The 20,557-nt window shown below is 52.7% G+C and overlaps 2 protein-coding genes across 3 annotated transcripts in view; both read left to right on the top strand.

Moving 5' to 3' along the window:
- The window catches only part of TRPV1 (transient receptor potential cation channel subfamily V member 1), a 44,542-nt gene extending 33,701 nt beyond the window's left edge, over positions 1–10,841 (top strand). Inside the window, exons 13-16 of the mRNA XM_031003346.3 lie at positions 3,024–3,346; positions 4,724–4,851; positions 5,334–5,449; positions 9,290–10,841. Coding sequence (XP_030859206.1) covers positions 3,024–3,346; positions 4,724–4,851; positions 5,334–5,449; positions 9,290–9,462 — 740 coding nt within the window. The 3' untranslated portion in view covers positions 9,463–10,841. The remainder of the gene's footprint in view (positions 1–3,023; positions 3,347–4,723; positions 4,852–5,333; positions 5,450–9,289) is intronic.
- A 6,099-nt stretch (positions 10,842–16,940) lies between these two features.
- The window catches only part of TRPV3 (transient receptor potential cation channel subfamily V member 3), a 47,516-nt gene continuing 43,899 nt past the window's right edge, over positions 16,941–20,557 (top strand). Inside the window, exons 1-2 of one of the 2 annotated variants that reach the window (XM_031003340.3) lie at positions 16,941–17,077; positions 19,900–20,020. In XM_031003340.3, coding sequence (XP_030859200.2) covers positions 19,902–20,020 — 119 coding nt within the window. In that variant the 5' untranslated portion in view covers positions 16,941–17,077; positions 19,900–19,901. The remainder of the gene's footprint in view (positions 17,078–19,899; positions 20,021–20,557) is intronic. The other variant, XM_031003341.3, reaches the window with a different exon arrangement.

Raw genomic sequence — 20,557 nt, 5'->3', positions numbered from 1 at the left:
ATTTGCATTTCATCAATTGTCCTAATAATGTCTTTATCAGAAAATGAGATTCCCAGATCATGCATTACCTTCCATTGTCATGCTTCTTTGGTCTCCTTTAATAATTAATTTATTATTATTATTATTTAAGACGGAGTCTCACTCTGTCCCTGAGGCTGGAGGGCAGTGGCACTGTGTTGGCTCACTGCAACCTCCGTCTCCCATGTTCAAGCAATTCTCCTGCCTCAGCCTCCCAAGTAGCTGGGATTACAGGCGCCCACCACCATGCCCGGCTAGTTTTTATGCATATATATATATATATATATATATATATATTTTTTTTTTTTTCATACAGAGTCTAGCTCTGTCACCCAGGCTGGAGTGCAGTGGCATGATCTCGGCTCACTGCAGGCTCCGCCTCCCGGGTTCACGCCATTCTCCTGCCTCAGCCTCCCGAGTACGTGGGACTACAAGTGCCTGCCACCATGCCCAGCTAATTTTTTGTATTTTTAGTAGAGACGGGGTTTCACCGTGTTAGCCAGGATGGTCTCGGTCTCCTGACCTCGTGATCCGCCTGCCTTGGCCTCCCAAAGTGCTGGGATTACAGGAGTGAGCCACTGCGCCTGGCTAGCTGTTATATTTTTAATAGAGATGGGGTTTTACCATGTTGGCCAGGCTGGTCTCAAACTCCTGACCTGAGGTGATCCACCCACCTTGGCCTCCCAAAGTGCTGGGATTACAGGCATGAGCCACCATGCCCGGCCATTAATTATTTTTTGAGACAGAGTCTCATGCTGTTGCCCAGGCTGGAGTGCAGTGGCACCATCTCAGCTCACTACAACCTCCACTTCCAGGGTTCAAGTGATTCTTGTGCCTCAGCCTCCCCAGTAGCTGGGATTACAGATGCCCACCACCACACCTGGCTATTTTTTTTTTGTATTTTTAGTAGAGACGGGGTTTTGTCACGTTGGTCTTGAGCTCCTGACCTCAAGTGATCTGCCCACCTCGGCTCCCAAAGTGCTAGGATGACAGGTGTGAGCCACCGGGCCTGACCTTAGTCTCCTTTAATCCAGGGCACTTCCTGCATCATTCCTTGTCATTTGCGACCTCAGAATTTGTAATGAGTAGAGGCCAGTGGTTTTGACAATGTTTCTCAATTTGGGTGTGTCTGATGTTTCCTCACGATTATAGCCAGGCATGCATTTTTGGCCAGAATATCAAGAAGCGATGTGTGTCTTCTGCTGTGTGTTTTATTGGGAGTCACATGATGTCCGTCTCACTTCTGGTGACGTTAGCTTTGATGGCTTGGTTTTGGTGGATCTGCGAGACTTTTCCACTGTAAAGCTACTATATTTACCTTTGTGATGGATACTTTTCAAGGAGATGCTTTGAAACTATGTGACTAGCCTGTTTCTCATCAGACTTTCACCAGGAGTTTTAGCTTCCCTTGATGAGTCTTACCTGAACCACTTCATCCTGTGATGGTGGCCAAATGATGATTTTTTTTTTTTTTTCTTGAGAAGGAGTCTCTGTCTGTCGCCCAGGCTGGCATGTGGTGGTGCCATCTCTGCTCACTGCAACCTCGGCCTCCCAGGTTCAAGCAATTCTCCTGCCTCAGCCTCCCGGGTAGCTGGGATCACAGCTGCCCATCACCACACCCAGCTAATTTTTATATTTTTAGTACAGATGGGGTTTTACCATGTTACTCAGGCTGGTCTCAAACTCCTGACCTCAGGTGATCCGCCTGCCTTGGCCTCCCAAAGTGCTGGGATTACAGGCGTGAGCCACCACACCCGGAGAAGATGATCTTCTAACTCCATCATTGCTTCTGCATTTATTACCTGGCATTCTATTATAGAGAAGAGCTAACCATTCCCCATTTCTATGTATTTGTTTGTATCAGAATGGCCTCATGGAGTCTTTTGTTTTCATGGATTCTCACTTTGTTAAATGGGTTATAATCCTTACTATCCTCTTTTATTTTAATACTCAAATTGTCTGAGATTAATCACTGGAGTCCCTTCCAGCTGGCTCCTGTGCTCTTTTCACATGTCCACATTTTTTTTTTTTTTTTTTTTTTTGAGATAGAGTCTCGTTCTGTCGCCCAGGCTGGAGTGCAGTGGCGCGATCTGCGACCTCTGCCTCCCGGGTTCAAGCGATTCTCCTGCCTCAGCCTCCTGAGTAGCTAGGATAATCCGAACCCGGGTATTTTTAGTAGAGACGGGGTTTCACCCTGTTGGCCAGGCTGGTCTCAAACTCCTGACCTCAGGTGATCCGCCTGCCTCAGCCTCCCAAAGTGCTGGGATTACAGGCGTGAGCCACCACACCCGGCCTCCACATCATTTTTTGAGCACTGGACTCTGCTTTGATGCTTATCCGAGTCCCACAGTTACATGGTTCACGTGGTGCCCCTTCCCTGTCCCCACCCTGCCATTTGCGTTGGAATCCCTGGCTGGGAGGGATGGGCACCTGTGACTAGGAGAGACCTAATAGGTGTGGGCTCTGGCAACTGGATCTGAAGGCCCTGCATTTCAGTAGGTACAGGAAGGGACTAGGCCGGGGGGGTTTGTGGATACTGATAGGCAGCAACCACGATGCACAGCTGCTGCAGAGGCTCTCAGGCTCTGGGCCACACTTCCCACAGAAGCAGGCAGCATGTGGGGAGAGGTCATTCTGCTCTGAGCGGCTCAGTGCTCATGGAGCAAAATGGACCTCTGAGGGATGCAGGCCAACAAGGTGTGATGGACAAAGCAGGTGTGGGGCCAGAGCTGACACGTATGGTTAAGCAGGTTGTGCACTGTACAAAGGTGGCTGTATTCACATTGCACATAGAGACTTATATATTTATTTATTTTTCTAGCAGATGATGATAAAGTTCTTAAAAATATACTATGAAAATTTTTTTGATAGTTTTAAAGAAGGGGTGCTTTAAAAATAACTTGTCACAAAGTTATTTGAGACTGACTGAGCAGGAGGGTGTATGTCAGGGGACTTGGGATATTGGCTTCTGTCCAGTGGCACCCCGCCCTCCCTGTGCCCTGTAGCGGTGGTGACGCTGATTGAAGACGGGAAGAACGACTCCCTGCCGTCTGAGTCCACGTCGCACAGGTGGCGGGGGCCTGCCTGCAGGCCCCCCGATAGCTCCTACAACAGCCTGTACTCCACCTGCCTGGAGCTGTTCAAGTTCACCATCGGCATGGGCGACCTGGAGTTCACTGAGAACTATGACTTCAAGGCTGTCTTCATCATCCTGCTGCTGGCCTATGTAATTCTCACCTACATCCTCCTGCTCAACATGCTCATCGCCCTCATGGGTGAGACTGTCAACAAGATCGCACAGGAGAGCAAGAACATCTGGAAGCTGCAGGTGGGTGGGTGGAGTTGGGGGGTGGTGAGTGGCCAGGAGAGTGTGGGCGGCTCTGTCTGCTGTCTTACACAGCTGGCTGCAGGTGGGTGGGTGGGGTGGGGGGGGCGGTGTGTGGCCAGGAGGGTATGGGCCTCTCTATCCGCTGCCTTACCCAGCTGGGCACATGAGCCCTGCAGGATTTGAGGAGGGAGCAGAAAGCCCGGCCAGGCCCGGGGATCCAGCCTCAGCACCTCCCTCAGTGGACTTCCAGCAAGTTCCCCTGCCCAGCACCTGCTCAGGGGCGGATGAGCTCAGCTGGTGTTTATAGACACCGTGCTTGGCTGTGGTCTGGGTGGTCCTGGAGGGAAGAAGGGGGAGGGCTCAGCCCGATAGGGTGTCCACCTCAGAGGAGCCTGGTGTAAGGTGGGCACCAGAGGCCAGACTCAGGGGAGCAGCTACCATGAGGCAGGGCCCTGACAGCTACATTTCTGAGCCCCGTGGGCCACATCTGCATCCCCAACTACTAATAATAAGTTTCGTTCTTATGAAGAAGCACTTTCTCTGTGATAGGGACTGTACTAAGTGTCTGTCTCACCTGATCTCATTTAATCCTCACAACAGTCCTGTGAAGTGGATTCTATTACTGTTCCTTTTTTTTTTTTTTTTCCTGAGATGGAGTCTCACTCTGTCACCCAGGCTGGAGTGCATTGGCATGATCTTGGCTCACTGCAACCTCTGCCTCCCGGCTTCAAGCGATTCTTCTGCCTCAGCCTCCCTAGTAGCTGGGATTGCAGGCACCCGCCACCACACCCAGCTAATTTTTGTATTTTTAGTAGAGATGGGGTTTCACCATGTTGGCCAGGCTGGTTTTGAACTCCTGACCTCAGGTAATCCGCCTGCCTTGGCCTCCCAAAGTGCTGGGATCACAGGCGTGAGCCACTGTGCCTGGCTATACTGTTCCGTTTTTGAATGAGGCACTGAGGCGTAGTGAAGTTACGTATCTGTGCTCAAGGCCACATGGCTGGTAAGTGGCAGAGCCAGGACCTGGCCCAGGCAGTCTCACTCGTGGCCCTGCTCTCAGCCCTACCCTATGTTGCCCCTTGTGAGCTCCTCAGGGCAGGGTCTGGGACCTCTGTATCACTCCCGGGGCTGCCCTGCCCAGGCCCGGCAGGCACCAGTGGCACCTGGACAGGTCTGGGCTGGCTGGGCTGTGCCCCTTGTATACAGTGTACCCCCGCCAGGCTACAGAAACAAAGCTAGCATGGAGGGCACTGGACAACCACCCCGGAGGCATCTAGGCCTGGGAGAGCCCCTGGGGAGCTGGATACTGGCAGCCAGGGTGGCCCTGGGATGCACCCTCTGCCCCTCAGCTCCTCTGCCCTTGGTGTCTTCCTGCAGAGAGCCATCACCATCCTGGACACGGAGAAGAGCTTCCTTAAGTGCATGAGGAAGGCCTTCCGCTCAGGCAAGCTGCTGCAGGTGGGGTACACACCTGATGGCAAGGACGACTACCGGTGGTGCTTCAGGTAATGCCCAGGCTCCACCTGAATCAGGGCTTGGGAGCTTTGGGGCTCCCCTGTGGACACAGAGCCTGCCTCAGGGCCTCCATGAGGGGCTGGTCATGAGCACAGGGGGCTCTCCCAATGCCAGCTGTAGGGATTGGGGCCGTCCTGAGCTCAGCTGTGGGCGTGCACAGGGGACCATCTTAGATCTCATCTGGTGGGGCCCAGACACTAAATTCTGGAAAATTCGAGGTGTCCAGAAGGGGTCGTCTAGTGAGCAGCGTCAGAGCCTGGCATCCAATATGTAAAGTCCCCCTGGGCCTCACAGTGTGGTCAGAGATCACATCTTTGAGGATGGTGTCCAAAAATCAAGTCCTCTCTGCCCTCCCCGACCCACCGCATCTCCATCCTGATGGGTGGGTTTCTTGGGCTTGGCCTGTGGGCAGAGCTCTCGGCCCGGGAAGCTGAGCACAGCTCTCAGGCTCTCCCGACCCCTTACCCTGCAGGGTGGACGAGGTGAACTGGACCACCTGGAACACCAACGTGGGCATCATCAACGAAGACCCGGGCAACTGTGAGGGCGTCAAGCGCACCCTGAGCTTCTCCCTGCGGTCAAGCAGAGGTGAGGCGTGAGGGCCTGGTGCTTGGCGCCTCCTTGGCTGGTGGCCTGACATTGGGCAGGGGGAGCTTTGCAGGTTCCCCACACCTTGCCAGGCTCCTCATGCCCCCAGGACCCGGGCGCTGTGGCAGCTCCTGACTTCGGCCATGAGCACATAGTCACGGGCTGACTTGAGCACCTCACTCATGCTGTCACGGCTGACGGCTGATGGCTGACGGCTCACTGGGCCCGTGCAAGCGGCTGTGCCAGCACCTCCAGCCCAGGCACCTGTCCTCAGCGCCCCAGGGGACGCAGCCCAGCCCCGCCCTGCCTCCTTGTATGGGCTGCCCTGCCTCCTCAGCCCTGTTCCTCACTCTGCACATGTGCATGCGACGTCCTAGCTCTGAGAGGCTGTGCGGACACAAACAGGCAGACGGGAACACTTGTCACTCATGGACACATCTGGGCAGGTGGAGAAGAGGGGAGGGTGAGAAGAAGAAAGGGGATGCCTTGAGCAGAAAAACCCCAAGGAGGCCGGGCACGGTGGCTCACGCCTGTCATCCCAGCACTTTGGGAGGCTGAGACGGGTGGATCACCTGAGGCCAGGAGTTTGAGACCAGCTTGGCCAACATCGTGAAACCCCATCTCTACTAAAAAAAATACAAAAATTAGCCAGGCATGGTGGCAGGCACCTGTAATCCCAGCTACTCGGGAGGCTGAAGCAGGAGAATCGGTTGAACCTGGGAGGCAGAGGTTGCAGTGAGCCGAGATTGCACCACTACACTCCAGCCTGGGCAACAGAACGAGACTCTGTCTCAAAAAAAAGAACAAATAGAAAAACCCTGAGGAAAATTACTACCAGAAAGAAAGCTGTTTAACAGTTACTGGTAAACATTTAATAGAAAACATTAAATAAATGTCTAATTGAGGACGTTTACCTAAAAATGAAAGAGGCATAGTTTATAGTGGACAAATTTTGAGTTATAATTACAACCCTGAACACTTTGTTTTTGAATTACTTTGTATTTAATTGTAAAAAATTGTGGTAAAATATCTATCTCCTAAAACTTGCCATTTAAATCCTTTTGAAGTGTACTAGTTTAGTGTCATTAAGTACATTTACTCAATGTACTTAATACTTAATGGGGGGAACTCATCTGCCCCAAAGACTTCTGGGCTTCCACCCCCATGAATCCTTCCTCCTCTTCCCCTGTGCTCTGATCCACAGATTCTAGCTGCTACCGCTGCCCAGCTTTTGATTTCTTCTTCTTTAACTCAAAGGCAATTCCATGCTCTTCTTAGACTGCAGCTCACCGCGTTGTAGTTGGGGAAATGTCCCTAGGCAGAAAGTTAGGGAGATCACAGGGCTCCCCTTGTGAATTTCACTTCTCTTGGGAATTGCAGTTTTTATTTATTTTATTTTATTTTTGAGATAGAGTCTTGCTGTGTTGCCCAGGCTGGAGTGCAGTAGTACGATCTTGGCTCACTGCAACCTCCGCCTTCTGGGTTCAAGTGATCCTCCCACCTCAGCCTCCTGAGTACCTGGGACTACAGGCACCTGCCACTATACCCGGCTAATTTTTTTTTTATTATACTTTAAGTTCTAGGGTACATGTGCACAACGTGCAGGTTTGTTACATATGTATACATGTGCCATGTTGGTGTGCTGCGCCCATTAACTCGTTATTTACATTAGGTATATCTTCTAATGCTATCCCTCCCCACTCCCCCAACCCCACAACAGGCCCCGGTGTGTGATGTCCCCCTTCCTGTGTCTGAGTGTTCTCATTGTTCAATTCCCACCTATGAGTGAGAACATGTGGTGTTTGGTTTTTTGTCCTTGCAATAGTTTGCTGAGAATGATGGTTTCCAGCTTCACCCATGTCCCTACAAAGGACATGAACTCATCATTTTGTTATGGCTGCATAGTATTCCACGGTGTATATGTGTACACCCAGCTAATTTTTATATTTTTAGTAGAGACAGGGTTTCACCATGTTGGCCAGGCTGGTCTCGAACTCCTGATCTCAGGTGATCTGCGCACCTTGGTCTCCCAAAGTGTTGGGATGACAGGTGCGAGCCACCATGCCTTGCCTTTTTTTAATGTTTAATTTAAAAAAATCTTTAGCTGCTAAGTTGGTGTTATTTGAGGGACTGCCGTTTTTCACTGCCTGATGTCCTATCTCTGAAAAACGTTTGCTGCCTGTATGTTGCCTATTTTGTGATCGTTGACAGCACGATGGCTAGCCCAGTACTAGATACTCCATTATAGCTGGAAGCGAAAATCTATTTTATCAAAGGCTCATTTTTAGAAAACTGCTCGAGGGTTCTATTGGTTTTTCCACAGGCCTCCTGCGATCCTGTGATTTTCCTGTGAGTTTAGTTGGAAGCAATCCCTGCATCCCGTAATAATGCTTATTGATGATCTCTTTGTCAGTTGTTAACTGGTCTAACTTTGCCAGAGAGCTATTGAAAGATAGCTTTGCGTGTGATTTGAGTAGTTTTTCTTTTCTTTTCTTTTCTTTTTTTTTTTTTGAGACGGAGTCTGGCTCTGTCACCCAGGCTGGAGTGCAGTGGCGCAATCTTGGCTCACTGCAAGCTCCGCCTCCCGGGTTCACGCCATTCTCCTGCTTCAGCCTCCCAAGTAGCTGGGACTACAGGCGCCCGCCACTACGCCCGGCTAATTTTTTGTATTTTTAGTAGAGACGGGGTTTCACCATGTTAGCCAGGATGGTCTCGATCTCCTGACCTCGTGATCCGCCCGCCTCGGCCTTCCAAAGTGCTGGGATTACAGGTGTGAGCCACCGCGCCCGGCCTTGAGTAGTTTTTCAATGTCACTCTTGTTGATTTAGTGACATCCTACATCTTTGACAAGATTTGCTATTTCACTTGGCAGTTGATTTGTATTATGTTTGCATGACAGTGTTGGCGGTTTACAACACTGCACATTCACTGTGATATTTATAAAGACATTGACCCAGTGGCAGGGATATACACACCCATGTTAACTGGGGCAGGGATGGGGGATGGTTGGAGGTTGCCTGATGGCACCTTTATAATTTTTTTTCTTTTCTTTTTTTTTTTTGAGACAGAATCTTGTTCTGTCGCCCAGGCTGTCACCCAGTGGGCCTGGACCCCAAATCCTGCCTCTTTGGCTGGTGCTCATCACCCAGAGCTGCCCTGGTGTTGAGCCACTCACAGGACGGGCCTCGGCTTTGCTCTGTGGAGACCCTCACTCCCTCCCGCTTGGGCAGGGAGGAGATGGAGGCCGAGAGGGGCAGGCGATGGGCTCTCCTGAGGCTGCAAGCAAGTCGGGGTGGGATGGAGGAAGAGAATTTAAGGAACAGCGAGAGTGCATGAGGCTCTTTGAGCAGTTGAGGGGGAAGGACGTTGCACCGATCCAGGTGCCTCAGGAAGCACTCGCATGCCTGGGCCTCGTTTTTTCTTTCTTTCTTTCTTCTTTTTTTTTTTTTTTTTTTTTGAGACGGAGTTTTGCTCTTTTCGCCCAGGCTGGAGTGCAGTGGCACGATCTCGGCTCACTGCAGCCTGTGCCTCCCAGGTTCAAGTGATTCTACTGCCTCAGCCTCCCAAGTACTGGGATTACAGGCATGTGCCACTATGCCCGGCCAATTTTTTTTTTTTTTTGTATTTTTTAGTAGAGATGGGGTTTCACCATGTTGTCCAGGCTGATCTTGAACTCCTGACCTCAGGTGATCCACCTGCCTCGGCCTCCCAAAGTGCTGGGATTACAGGCGTGAGCCATCGTGCCCGGCCTGGACCTCCTTTTATCTGGAGACTTGGGAGGCCAAGAAGTGAATGTTTGTTTTGTTGCATCCAAGGTAGTAATAGTGTTTTACCCTTCAGTTTCAGGCAGACACTGGAAGAACTTTGCCCTGGTGCCCCTTCTAAGAGAGGCAAGTGCTCGAGATAGGCAGTCTGCTCAGCCCGAGGAAGTTCATCTGCGACAGTTTTCAGGGTCTCTGAAGCCAGAAGACGCTGAGGTCTTCAAGAGTCCTGCCGCTTCCGGGGAGAAGTGAGGACGTCACGCAGACGGCACTGTCAACACTGGGCCTTAGGAGACCCCGTTGCCACGGGGGGCTGCCGAGGGAACACCAGTGCTCTGTCAGCAGCCTGGCCTGGTCCGTGCCTGCCCAGCATGTTCCCAAATCTGCGCTGGACAAGCTGTGGGAAGCGTTCTTGGAAGCATGGGGAGTGATGTACATCCAACCGTCACTGTCCCCAAGTGAATCTCCTAACAGACTTTCAGGTTTTTACTCACTTTACTAAACAGTGTGGATGGTCAGTCTCTACTGGGACATGTTAGGCCCTTGTTTTCTTTGATTTTATTCTTTTTTTTGAGACAGAATTTCACTCTTCTCGCCCAGGCTGGAATGCAGTGGCACAATTTTGGCTCCCTGCAACCTCTGCCTCCTGGATTCCAGCAATTCTCCTGCCTCGGCTTCCCAAGTAGCTGGGATTACAGGCACGTGCCACCATGTCTGGCTAATTTTTTGTATTTTTTTAATAGAGATGGGGTTTCGCCATGTTGGCCAGGCTGGTCTCGAACTCCTGACCTCAGGTGATCTGCCCACCTCGGCCTCCCAAAGTGCTGGGATTACAGGTGTGAGCCACCACGACTGGCCGTTTTCTTTCATTTTATTCTTTTTTTTTTTTTTTTTTTTTTTTTGTGAGACAGAGTTTCACTCTTGTTACCCAGGCTGGAGTGCAGTGGTGTGATCTTGGCTCACTGCAACCTCTGCCTCCCGGGTTCAAGCGATTCTTCTGCTTCAGTCTCCCAAGTAGCTGGGATTACAGGTGAGCACTACCACGCCCGGCTAATTTTTGTATATTTAATAGAGACGGGGTTTCACCATGTTGGCCAGGCTGGTCTCGAACTCTTGACCTCAGGTGATCTGCCCGCCTTGGCCTCCCAAAGTGCTGGGATTACAGGTGTGAGCCGCTGCGCTCGGCCTTCTTTGATTTTATATTACTAGGAGCAAAAGTAAATGAAGCCCAGGAAAACACCTTTGGGAACAAACTCTTCCTTTGATGGAAAATGCAGAGGCCCTTCCTCTCTGTCCCGTGCTTGCTCCTCTTACCTGCCTGGGTGGTTTGGGGGTGTTGGTGTTTCCTCCCTGGAGAAGGTGGGGGAGGCTGTCCCACTCCCAGCTCCGGCAGAATCAAGTTGTTGCAGCAGTGCCTTCTTCGTCCTTCCTTACGATCAATCACAGTCTCCAGAATATCAGCTCGATTGATGTGCAGGTTAAAACTACAGAACCACATCCCAAAGGTACCTGGTAAGAATGTTTGAAAGATCTTCCATTTGTAGGGACCCCAGTCCTGCTTCCCCGCAATGGCACATGCTTCCACTCCATCCATACTGGCATCCTCAAATAAACAGATACGTATACAGATATATCGTGTCAAGTGTGAAGTTTGTGGCAGGAAATGGGCTGGCATAGCTAATTGGCTCTGTGTAGGCTGCTTGTGGATGTGTGTGTGTACACATGGGTGTGTGTGTGTGTGTGTGTGTGCATTCCTATGGTTGCATTCCTGCTATAATGCAGAAGTGAATAGTTGCAACAGAGACCAAATAGTTTGCAAAGCCTAAAATATAATAAGCTTACCTAAAATATAAAAAACATACTATCTGGCCCTTTACAGAAGAGTTTGCTGACTCTTCCTTTGTAGAATAGAGCTTAAGAAACAGATACTCTGAAAGAGAGATCTGTTCCAGACATGGGCAGGTTGTGTTAGTATCTGCGGAGTGTAGAATGAGTTGTTTAGTTGTGGAATTATTGGATGTTGGTTCATGAAAGGATGAACTTTGGCTGAGGCTGGGGCTTGGGCCCTACCAGGAGAGGTGTTTTGGGAGAAAATACTGGGATCCCTCCTCCCTGTTCTCTAGCATCATGTCTGCCTCCACATAGGAGGCCCCACGGAGGAGCCGAGGGCTGGTGCCCCAGGTGCCTGCATGTGACTATGGCAAGTGAGCCTGGAGCCTGGAGGAGGGAGGCCGACAGCCGGGATGTGGGGAGTGTTTATGAAGGTGCTCCATGTGCATCTCCCTTTAAGTCTCCTAACAGCTCGTGAAGAAGCTATTATTAGTTCCCTTTTATAGATGAGAAAATCAAGGTTCCAACAGTGAGTAAGGTTGCACAGCCAGTAAACACGTTGCCTAGGTTTGACCCCAGGCAGTCTGACTCCAAAGCCTGGGTCTTAACTGCTGTGTCAGGCTGCCTGGCAGAGAATGTGCTGGGGCATGCCAGCCTATCCTGGGCCAGAGGGAGGTGGGAGGGCTTCTCGCTTCCTGCTGTGGGCCTGGGGCTCCATGCTTTACCTGTAGGCCTTTCTTAGAAAATGTGTGGGTGTCAGACAGCTGCAAACTTCTGCAAATTGGATCAGCTTTTTGTTTTGTTTTGTTTTTGAGACAGAGTCTTTCTCTGTCACCCAGGCTGGAGTGCAGTGGCATGATCTCAGCTCACTGCAACCTCTGCCTTCTGGGTTCAAGGGATTCCCCTGCCTCAGCCTCCTTCGTAGCTGGATGACAGGTGCCTGCCACCACGCCTGGCTAATTTTTGTAGCTTTAGTAGAAATGGGGTTTCACCATGTTGGCGGGGCTGGTCTTGAACTCCTGACCTCAAGTGATCCACCTGCCTTGGTTTCCCAAAGTACTGGGATTACAGGTGTGAGCCACCGTGCCCAGCCTGGATCAGCTTTCGAATTTACTCAGAGCTGGAAGGGATCCTGTGGTTGTACTTTTGCAAAACTAATGATAGAAATTTTTTGTGATTAGACTGGAAACCTGAGATTGTTTAAGGAAGGACATACCTGCAATTCATATGTCTTTCTTTTTTAAAAAATTAATAAGCTTTATTTTATTTTAATTTTATTTTTTTGAGACAGAGTCTTGCTCTCTTGCCCAGGTGGGAGTGCAGTGGTGTGGTCATGGCTCAATGCAGCCTCAAACTCTTGAGCTCAAGCGATCCTCCTGCCTTAGCCTCCTGAGTAGCTGGGTATACAAGCGTGAGCCACCACGCCTGGCAATTTTTTTTTCCCCGTGCAGAGATGTGGTCTTGCTATGTTGCTCAGGCTGGTCTTGAACTCCTGGCCTCAAGCAGTCCTCCCGCCTTGGCCCCACAAAGTACTGGCATTGCGGTGCCAGCCACAGGGCTTGGCCAGCTTTATTTTTCGAGCAACTTTAGGTTCACAGCAAAATTGACACAAAAAATATATAGGAAGTTCTCATACACCTGCTGTGCCCACAACCTCCCCAGCTACTGACATCCTGCCCCAGAGTGGTACATTGTTACAATCAGTGAGTTGACATTGATACATCATTATCATCCAAAGTCCAGCTCATGCCTGTAATCCCAGTACTTTGGGAGGCTGAGGCGGGCGGATCACCTGAGGTCAGGAGTTTGAGACCAGCCTGGCTAACACGGTGAAACCCCGTCTCTACTAAAAATACAAAAATTAGCCAGGTGTGGTGACGCATGTCTGTTACCCCAGCTACTCGGGAGGCTGAGGCAGGAGAATCACTTGAACCCAGGAGGCAGAGGTTGTGGTGAGCCGAGATCATGTCACTTTACTCCAGTCAGGGCGACAGAGTGACTCTGTCTCAAAAAAAAAAAAGAAACCAAAATACAAAAAACAAAGTCCACTGGGGTCACTCTTGGGGTTATAGATTCCATGGGTTTTGACAAATGTATGACCTGCGTTTATCATTATAGTATCACACAGAGGAATTTTATTGCCTAAAAATCCTCCATGCTCCACTTATTCATTGGTCCCTCTCTCCAGCTCCTGGCAACACCGACCTTTTTTTTTTTTTTGAGACGGAGTCTCGCTCTGTCGCCCAGGCTGGAGTGCAGTGGTGTGATCTTGGCTCACTGCAAGCTCCACCTCCCAGGTTCATGCCATTCTCCTGCCTCAGCCTCCCGAGTAGCTGGGACTACAGGCACCCGCCACCATGCCCGGCTAATTTTTTGTATTTTTAGTAGAGACGGGGTTTCACTGTGTTAGCCAGGATAGTCTTGTAGTCTTGATCTCCTGACCTCGTGATCCGCCTGCCTTGGCCTCCCAAAGTGTTGGGATTACAGGTGTGAGCCACCGCGCCCGGCCAACACTGACCTTTTTTTTTTTTTTTGAGATGGAGTTTTGATCTGTCACCCAGGCTGAAGTGCAGTGGTGCAATCACGGCTCACTGCAGCCTCGACCTCCTGGGCTCAAAGATCCTGCCACCTCAGCCTCCTGAGTAGCTGGGACTATAGGTGACAGCCACCACGCCTGGCTCATTTTTGTATTTTTTGTAGAGATGGGGTTTCGTCATGTTGCCCAGGCCAGGTCTTGAGCTCCTGGCCTCAAGCAATCCACCTACCTTGGCCTCCTCAAATACTAGGATTACAGACGTGAGCCACCGTGCCTGGCCAGCCACTGATCTTTTACTGCCTTTTCCAGCATGTCATGTAGTTGGCATCATCAATACAATACATAGCCTTTTCAGATTGATTTATTGTACTTAGTATTATGCATTAGAGTTTCCTCCATGTCTTTTCGTGGCATGAGAGCTCATTTCTTTTATTGGACGATAACATTCCATTCTCCTGGATGTAGCACTCTTTTTTTTTTTTTTTTTTTGAGACGGAGTCTTGCTCTGTCGCCCAGCCTGGAGTGCAGTGGTGCAGTCTCGGCTCACTGCAAGCTCCGCCTCCCAGGTTCACGCCATTCTCCTGCCTTAGCCTCCTGAGTAGCTGGGACTACAGGTACCCGCCACCACGCCCAGCTAATTTTTTTGTATTTTTTGTAGAGATGGGGTTTCATCATGTTGCCCAGGACAGGTCTTGAACTGCTGGCCTCAAGCAATCCACCCGCCTCGGCCTCCCAAAGTGCTGGGATTACAGGCGTGAGCCACCACGCCTGGCCGGATGTACCACTCCTTATCCATTCACCTACTGAAGGACATTTTGGTTGCTTCCAAGTTTTGGCAATTATAAGTAAAGTTGCTATAAATATCTATGGGCAATTTTTGTGTGGGCAAAAGTTTTCAGCTTCTCTGAATAAACACCAAAGAGTGTGATTGCTGGATTGAATGGTAAGAGTATGCTTAGTTTTGTAAGAAACCACCAAAGTGTCTTTCAAAGTGGCTGCACCGTTTTACATTCCCACCAGTGATGGCCGAGAGTTCCTGTTGCTCCACGTCGTCATCAGCATTTGGTGCTGTCAACATTTTGGATTTGGGCCATTCTAAAGAGTATGAAGTGGTCATTTTATCTTTTATCTTTTTTTCTGTTTCTCTGTGTGTGTGTGTGTGTGTGTGTTTAATTTAAACTTAATAGCATTGACCAATGTGTTGTATGCATTTACACTATAGCATGTTATATTTTTGTTCTGATCATATTCCTTTTCACTTTTCCATTCTTTTTCTTTTTTCTTTCTTTTTTTTTTTTTTTTGGAAACGGAGTCTCGCTCTGTTGCCCAGGCTGTACAGTGGTGCAGTCTCGGCTCACTGCAACCTCTGCCTCCTAGGTTCAAGCAATTCTCCTGCCTCAGCCTCCCGAATAGCTGGGACTACAGTGTGCAGCACCTCACCCGGCTAATTTTGTATTTTTAGTAGAGATGAGGTTTCACCATGTTGTGGCCTCTTCCCTCCTTCCAAGTCCAGGCAGAAGCTCCCTCTTTCCCGAACTCATCCCCTACACCCCATCAGAGGGACTTCCTCCCGCCTTGGGGGTCTCAGCCCATTTTGTCCTGATGACCCACATGCTGGGTCATGGTTCCTGCCTGAGCCTGTGTCCCCTGTGGCCCGCGAGGGTGGACACGGCCTTCTCCAGTTCTGAATCCCTCGTTGTGCACCTGCGCCCTTGCCACGGCCTCTCCCGTGGGCTCTCACCATGCGCTGGGTTAAATGGGGTTGAATATAGACCATCTAAGGAGCTGAAGCTGCTGCTTCTGTGTGTTTGGGGTGGGATTAGGATGGGCTCGGGCTTCCTAAGTAGTGACAGTGACTCCACTGGGTGACCTGGCTCCTGCTGCCTCTCATAGCAGAGCGGGGGTCCCCTTCTTCCTTGCTGGGCACAGGGCACACCTCTGGGTGGGAGACAGGGGCCTTTTTCACCAGCTCCCACCTGCCCTCTGAGAAAAGCGGAAGCACTGACATTTGGCAGCAGCCTCCTCCCCAGGCGTCTGAGCCACCGGAGGCAAACCGGGAGGGCGCGGGGCTGGGTCGGGAGAGGGCGAGTGAGCAAGTGGCCGGAGGCTGTGCTCAACCCCAGATCCGGCTTTACCGGTCGAGTTTCAGGCACAGTCATGAGATTTCAGATTGTGAGTGGGAACTTCAGGACCCCCTGACTTCAACGGCAGAAGCGGTCTCCTGCTTCACCCACACCCGCAAGTCTGGTCTGCCCCTTACCGGCCATAGGTCCTGCTCTCCCGTGGCCTAGAAGCCTCACCTGCCTCCTGCCTCCTCCCCAGGCCAGGCAGGTTGTGACGATGAGGGATTGAGAGGCTCACAGCTGGGGATTTCCCTGCCCATCAGGCGCCAGCTCCGGCCGCGTCAGCAGAGACTTCCTGCTCTGTCCCAGCTGTGTCTTGTCCGCATCTCGCCCCGGGGAGCAGGTGTGCAGTTCCTGAGTGACGCGAGACACATACGGCCATCCTGACTCACTCCACCCACTTCACAGCTGCAGCCTGGGCCAGGAGAGAGGGCACCGATTCCTCCTATGACGCCCTGGCCTTGGAGAAGGGCAACCTGGGCAGTTGCTGGGAGAATACATTGAGATGACAAAAGCAATCATAGCTAAGAGCTGACATTGTTTATTGAGTTCTTGCCGTGCCCTGGGCCTTGTTCTGGCCCTTTCTTCTTGTACTTGTTGAAGCCCCACGATAACCTTGCAAAGTGGGTTTATGAAGCACGTTTCACAGATGAGGAGACCGAGGCTCGGAGAAATGACCTGCTAAGGTCATTCAGCCAGGAAGGAGTGAGGCTGACACTAAGGGCCATGATGCATGACTGCTGGTGGACAGCATTAAATGGGGACTTCCGTCCCCGAGAGACCTGATCCCAGGAACCGACTTTTGAGAACAAGTGTCGAGTCTTGGGGCTGGCCGCCCTGAGGTCAACCAGGCTAGGCCTGGGCTGCGGTGTTCCCTCCCAGGGGACAGAGCAGAGCGCTTGACTCTTCACTAGGCCCTCCCACCTCTGTGATCTCTTTGGCTCTTCACGGCTCCCTTGGAAAGTAGGTGTTATCATTCCCATTTCCTAGTTGGGAAAACAGGCCTGAGATGGGCAGTCCCTGCCCAGCATGGAATGCCAGAGAGGGAGAAGTTGGACCCAGAACTTCGACCTTGGCACCTGCGGCCTCCCCTGCCTTTTCTCCGGTGGGGGTGAGGCTGCTGTGTGGGTGTGGGGGTGACTCACATGGGCCACGTGGGTGGGCGGGTGCTGCAGCTGTGGCTGGTGGGCGTGGCCTGCCTGGCGCCGAGGGCAGGTGGCTCAGCCAGTTCTGCCTCTGACGCCTCATTCCAGCCATCCCTCTGCCTGCAATGAGAGCTTCCCGCCACCTCAGCCACAGTCCCACCCGGGGGCCTTGGGCCCCAGACATGCGGTGATCTCAGGGCAAGGGTTGCCACGACCACCCAGAACCTCACCAGGTGAGTCTCCTGTGCACAAGGCAGCTGGTGATCTCCAAGGCCCCTGGGGAGCCCAGAGCCTGGCCCTCAGAGGTCCTCTGGGCCATGTCTGCCCTTGGCCAATAGGCCTTGGGAGGAGGGTTGGAAGGAGCTTGGGCCCCAACCAGGGGCCCACTCTTGGCTGTAGGGATGCACTCTTGGCTGCACTCTTGGCTGTAGGGATGTGTGAGAATATAGGTCCTTACAGACTCAGGAACGTTCCCCTGAGGTTTGGGAATCCTGGGGAGGGACATCTCAATCTCACCACTGCTGGGGGCAGAGGAGAGGCTCCTGCCTCCCGAGGCTGGCCCGGGGAGGTGGCTTTCTGGGGCAGGATTGTGATGGGAGTTCAGGATGGGAGGAGGTGGCCCCACTGCGGGAGACAGACGGCGCCCAGGCATCTCACAGGTGCTGAGTCAGCAGCTTTGGCTCCGCGGCCTGGTCTGTTGCCCGGGAAAGGCCATTTCAATCAGTGTCAGGGATTGGGAGAGAGAGGGAGGGCCAGGGCAACAAGAGAGTCCAGCAGGTGAGAACGTGGGGTTTACGGGGTGACTCAGGGAGCTAATGATAGCTGCTGCGGCCCTAGTCCGGAGTTCCCTGAGCCTCTCCTGCCCCAGAGGCCCAGGGCAGGCCACATTCTCGGGCCCAGAGAAGGGAGAAAGCAACCAGCTCTCAGGGCCACAGAGTCCTTGGGGACCATTCAGCCCACTTCTCAGAAAGCAAACCAGAGGCCCTGGGAGGGGCAAGAGACGCGCCCTTCTTCTGTCTCCTTCACGCTTGGTGCATCCCAGCCTTTTAGTCCACCAAAGGCCACGTGGGGATGGGGAAAGCCATAGAGGCTGCCCATCCTCCTCAGGCCGTGACTGGACACAGGAGGGCCGGGTGCCCAGGAGTCCCTCTCTGTGGGCTGCTCCACCTGCCTGGCCTCAAGTTTGCCTATGCTCCAGGGCCAAAGCTCTCCCTCGCCGATGCCTCCTCCATCCTGAGCCTGCTCCCTTTGAGTTGGAGGGCGGGGGACTCTCTCCAGCCTGATGACACCTGGCTCCGGAAACTTCCTCTGGCAAGCTTTCCTATTGGGGTAGGATCACCAGTGGCCCCAGCTCCACCCCACCCAGCTGGGTTCTTCTTACAGAAATCCATCTTCCTGCCCCCACCTATGTGTCGCCAGGTGAGTCCTCTAAGGGTGACTCAAGCTGAGAGTGGCACCCCCTGACCACACAGTCACCACCTGTCCACACAGCCCTTTCCCCGCCCATGTCATCCCTCTGTGGCCAGCTGGCCCCCTTCCCCGTCCCTATGGCCCCTGCAGCAGCCTCCTCCTGGCCCCTGGCTTCTGGTCTCCCCCACCCCCCAACGCAGCCCGCGCTCTCCTATGTAACCCAGAGCCTCTGCACCCAACTCCCAGCTGCCCCCAGGGGTCAGCCATAGCTCCTTTTTTATGTTTAATAAAAACTTTATTTATTTTTTATTCATTTTTTTTTGAGACGGAGTCTCGCTCTGTTGCCCAGGCTGGAGTGCAGTGGCACAATCTCGGCTCAATCCAACCTCCGCCTCCTGGGTTCAAGCGATTCTCCTGCCTCAGCCTCCCGAGTAGCTGGGACTACAGGCATGTACCACCATGCCCGGCTAATTTTTTGTATTTTAGTAGAGACGGGGTTTCACCATGTTGCCCAGGCTGGTCTTGAACTCCTGAGCTCAGGCAATCTGCCCACCTTGGCCTCCCAAAGTGCTGGGATTACAGGTGTGAGCCACTGTGCCTGCCTGAAGCCACAGCTCTTATGCGGTGTTCGAGGACTATACAGGGCCCAGCCTGCCCGCACAGCTTTTGCTGGTAGGGTCCCCATGAGCTCCCCAGGTTCTCTGGCCACAGCAGCTCCTGCCACTCCTGCCACTCCTGACCCTCCCAGGCTCTGCCTCTGCCCGGCTTGTCCTTCCTCCACACAGCAGCCTGTACAGTCTATCCTGGTCTTGTTGGAAGATGTATCAGTCCCCCTTCCCCAGTCCCCACACCCCTCGGAGCTCAACACGGTGCCCAGCCCACATTGAGCATCAGTAAAGCAGGTCTGGACTGGGGGGTCGGCCTCCTCTGCCTGGGGCAAGGGGACTCAGCTCCTCCCTGCAGGTGAGAGGGGAGTCTAATGGACAGGCAGCCATAAGCTGGTTACACGCAGCTTTGGGTGGGCGGGGGAGATGATCGGTGTGTTGGCTGCAGAGACCACCTGGACACTGAGGAATCCAAAACACCTGAGGAGCTTGAGGCTGTGTTACTAGGAGCATAACATCTAGAGCAAAGGAGGTGATAATCTTGCTCTGTGGAGGTCAAAACTCTTGGAGAGCTGCTCATCACAAAATCGGAGAGGGATCTCAGGAAAGCAGAGCTAGTGCTTAGGAGTCCGCCTGGGACTGGTCAGCTGGAGAGGGTGTCATGAGAGAGGACAGGGGCATGGTGGTCTCTACCGGGACACCCTGCTGGGCTCTCCACTAGTTCAGGGGTCCACATGGGGACTGGTTGGCTGGGGAGGGTGTCATGAGAGAGGACAGGGGCATGGTGGTCTCTACTGGGACACCCTGCTGGGCTCTCCTAGGACCATAGCATTTGGGGGTGCTAGAGCAGGGAGCTGGGGGAGCTTTGGGGACAGCTTCTCTGTCCTTGAAGAAGGATTGGTGAACTGGGAAGGGAGGAGTGAGCTTCCAGTTCCAGGTAGTGTGAACGGGAGCTGGATGCAGCCACATGGGGGCCCTAAACTCCCTGAAGCTCTCCCCGTCCCCCCGGCCTGAGCATCTGCCCTGTGGTTGTATTCCAGCCATGAAAGCCCACCCCAAGGAGATGGTGCCTCTCATGGGCAAGAGAGTTGCTGCCCCCAGTGGGAACCCTGCCGTCCTGCCAGAGAAGAGGCCGGCGGAGATCACCCCCACAAAGAAGAGGTGGGTTTGGAGAGCTCGGGACACGGACTGCGGCACCGTGAGGGGCACGAGCAGGGGCCTGGCACCCCCCCCCCCAGGGAGCCCTTGCCTTGGGGAGACCTGAGACTCTCAGTCTCGCCCGGGGTGGCCCGGTGCCCGGCGAGGTATGACTGGGGGATGGTGCGGTGGGGAGCACAGCACACTCAGGGGGCTGAGCTGGGGTAGTCAGTGTGACTGGCACAATTAGGGAAGCCTCCTTGGAGGGATCAGGGGGTGCTGAGGCAGGAGCAGTCAGGAGGGCTCCTGAGGGAGGTGAGGGATGGCTGGAGCCACCCTTGAGACGAGCAGCAAAATGCTGGCTGGAAGTTCCAGGTGACCCGGAGCCTCTGTTGGGCACGTTTTCCACACACACACCAATGGCTTTCCATCCACTCTGCACCCAGCCGGGTTATTCAAGCTCTTGAACTCCACCTTTGGAATGGGGACACCGGCAATAGCACCAACTACAGGATGACGGTTAATTGGGATCAAGTCAACAAAGTGCTCAGTGCAGCGCCT

The sequence above is a fragment of the Gorilla gorilla genome, chromosome 19, assembly GCF_029281585.2.
Source record: "Gorilla gorilla gorilla isolate KB3781 chromosome 19, NHGRI_mGorGor1-v2.1_pri, whole genome shotgun sequence".
NCBI classification, from domain to species: Eukaryota; Metazoa; Chordata; class Mammalia; order Primates; family Hominidae; genus Gorilla; species Gorilla gorilla.
Note: the sequence above shows the minus strand (reverse complement) of the source record. Positions and strands in the feature narration are given on the sequence as shown.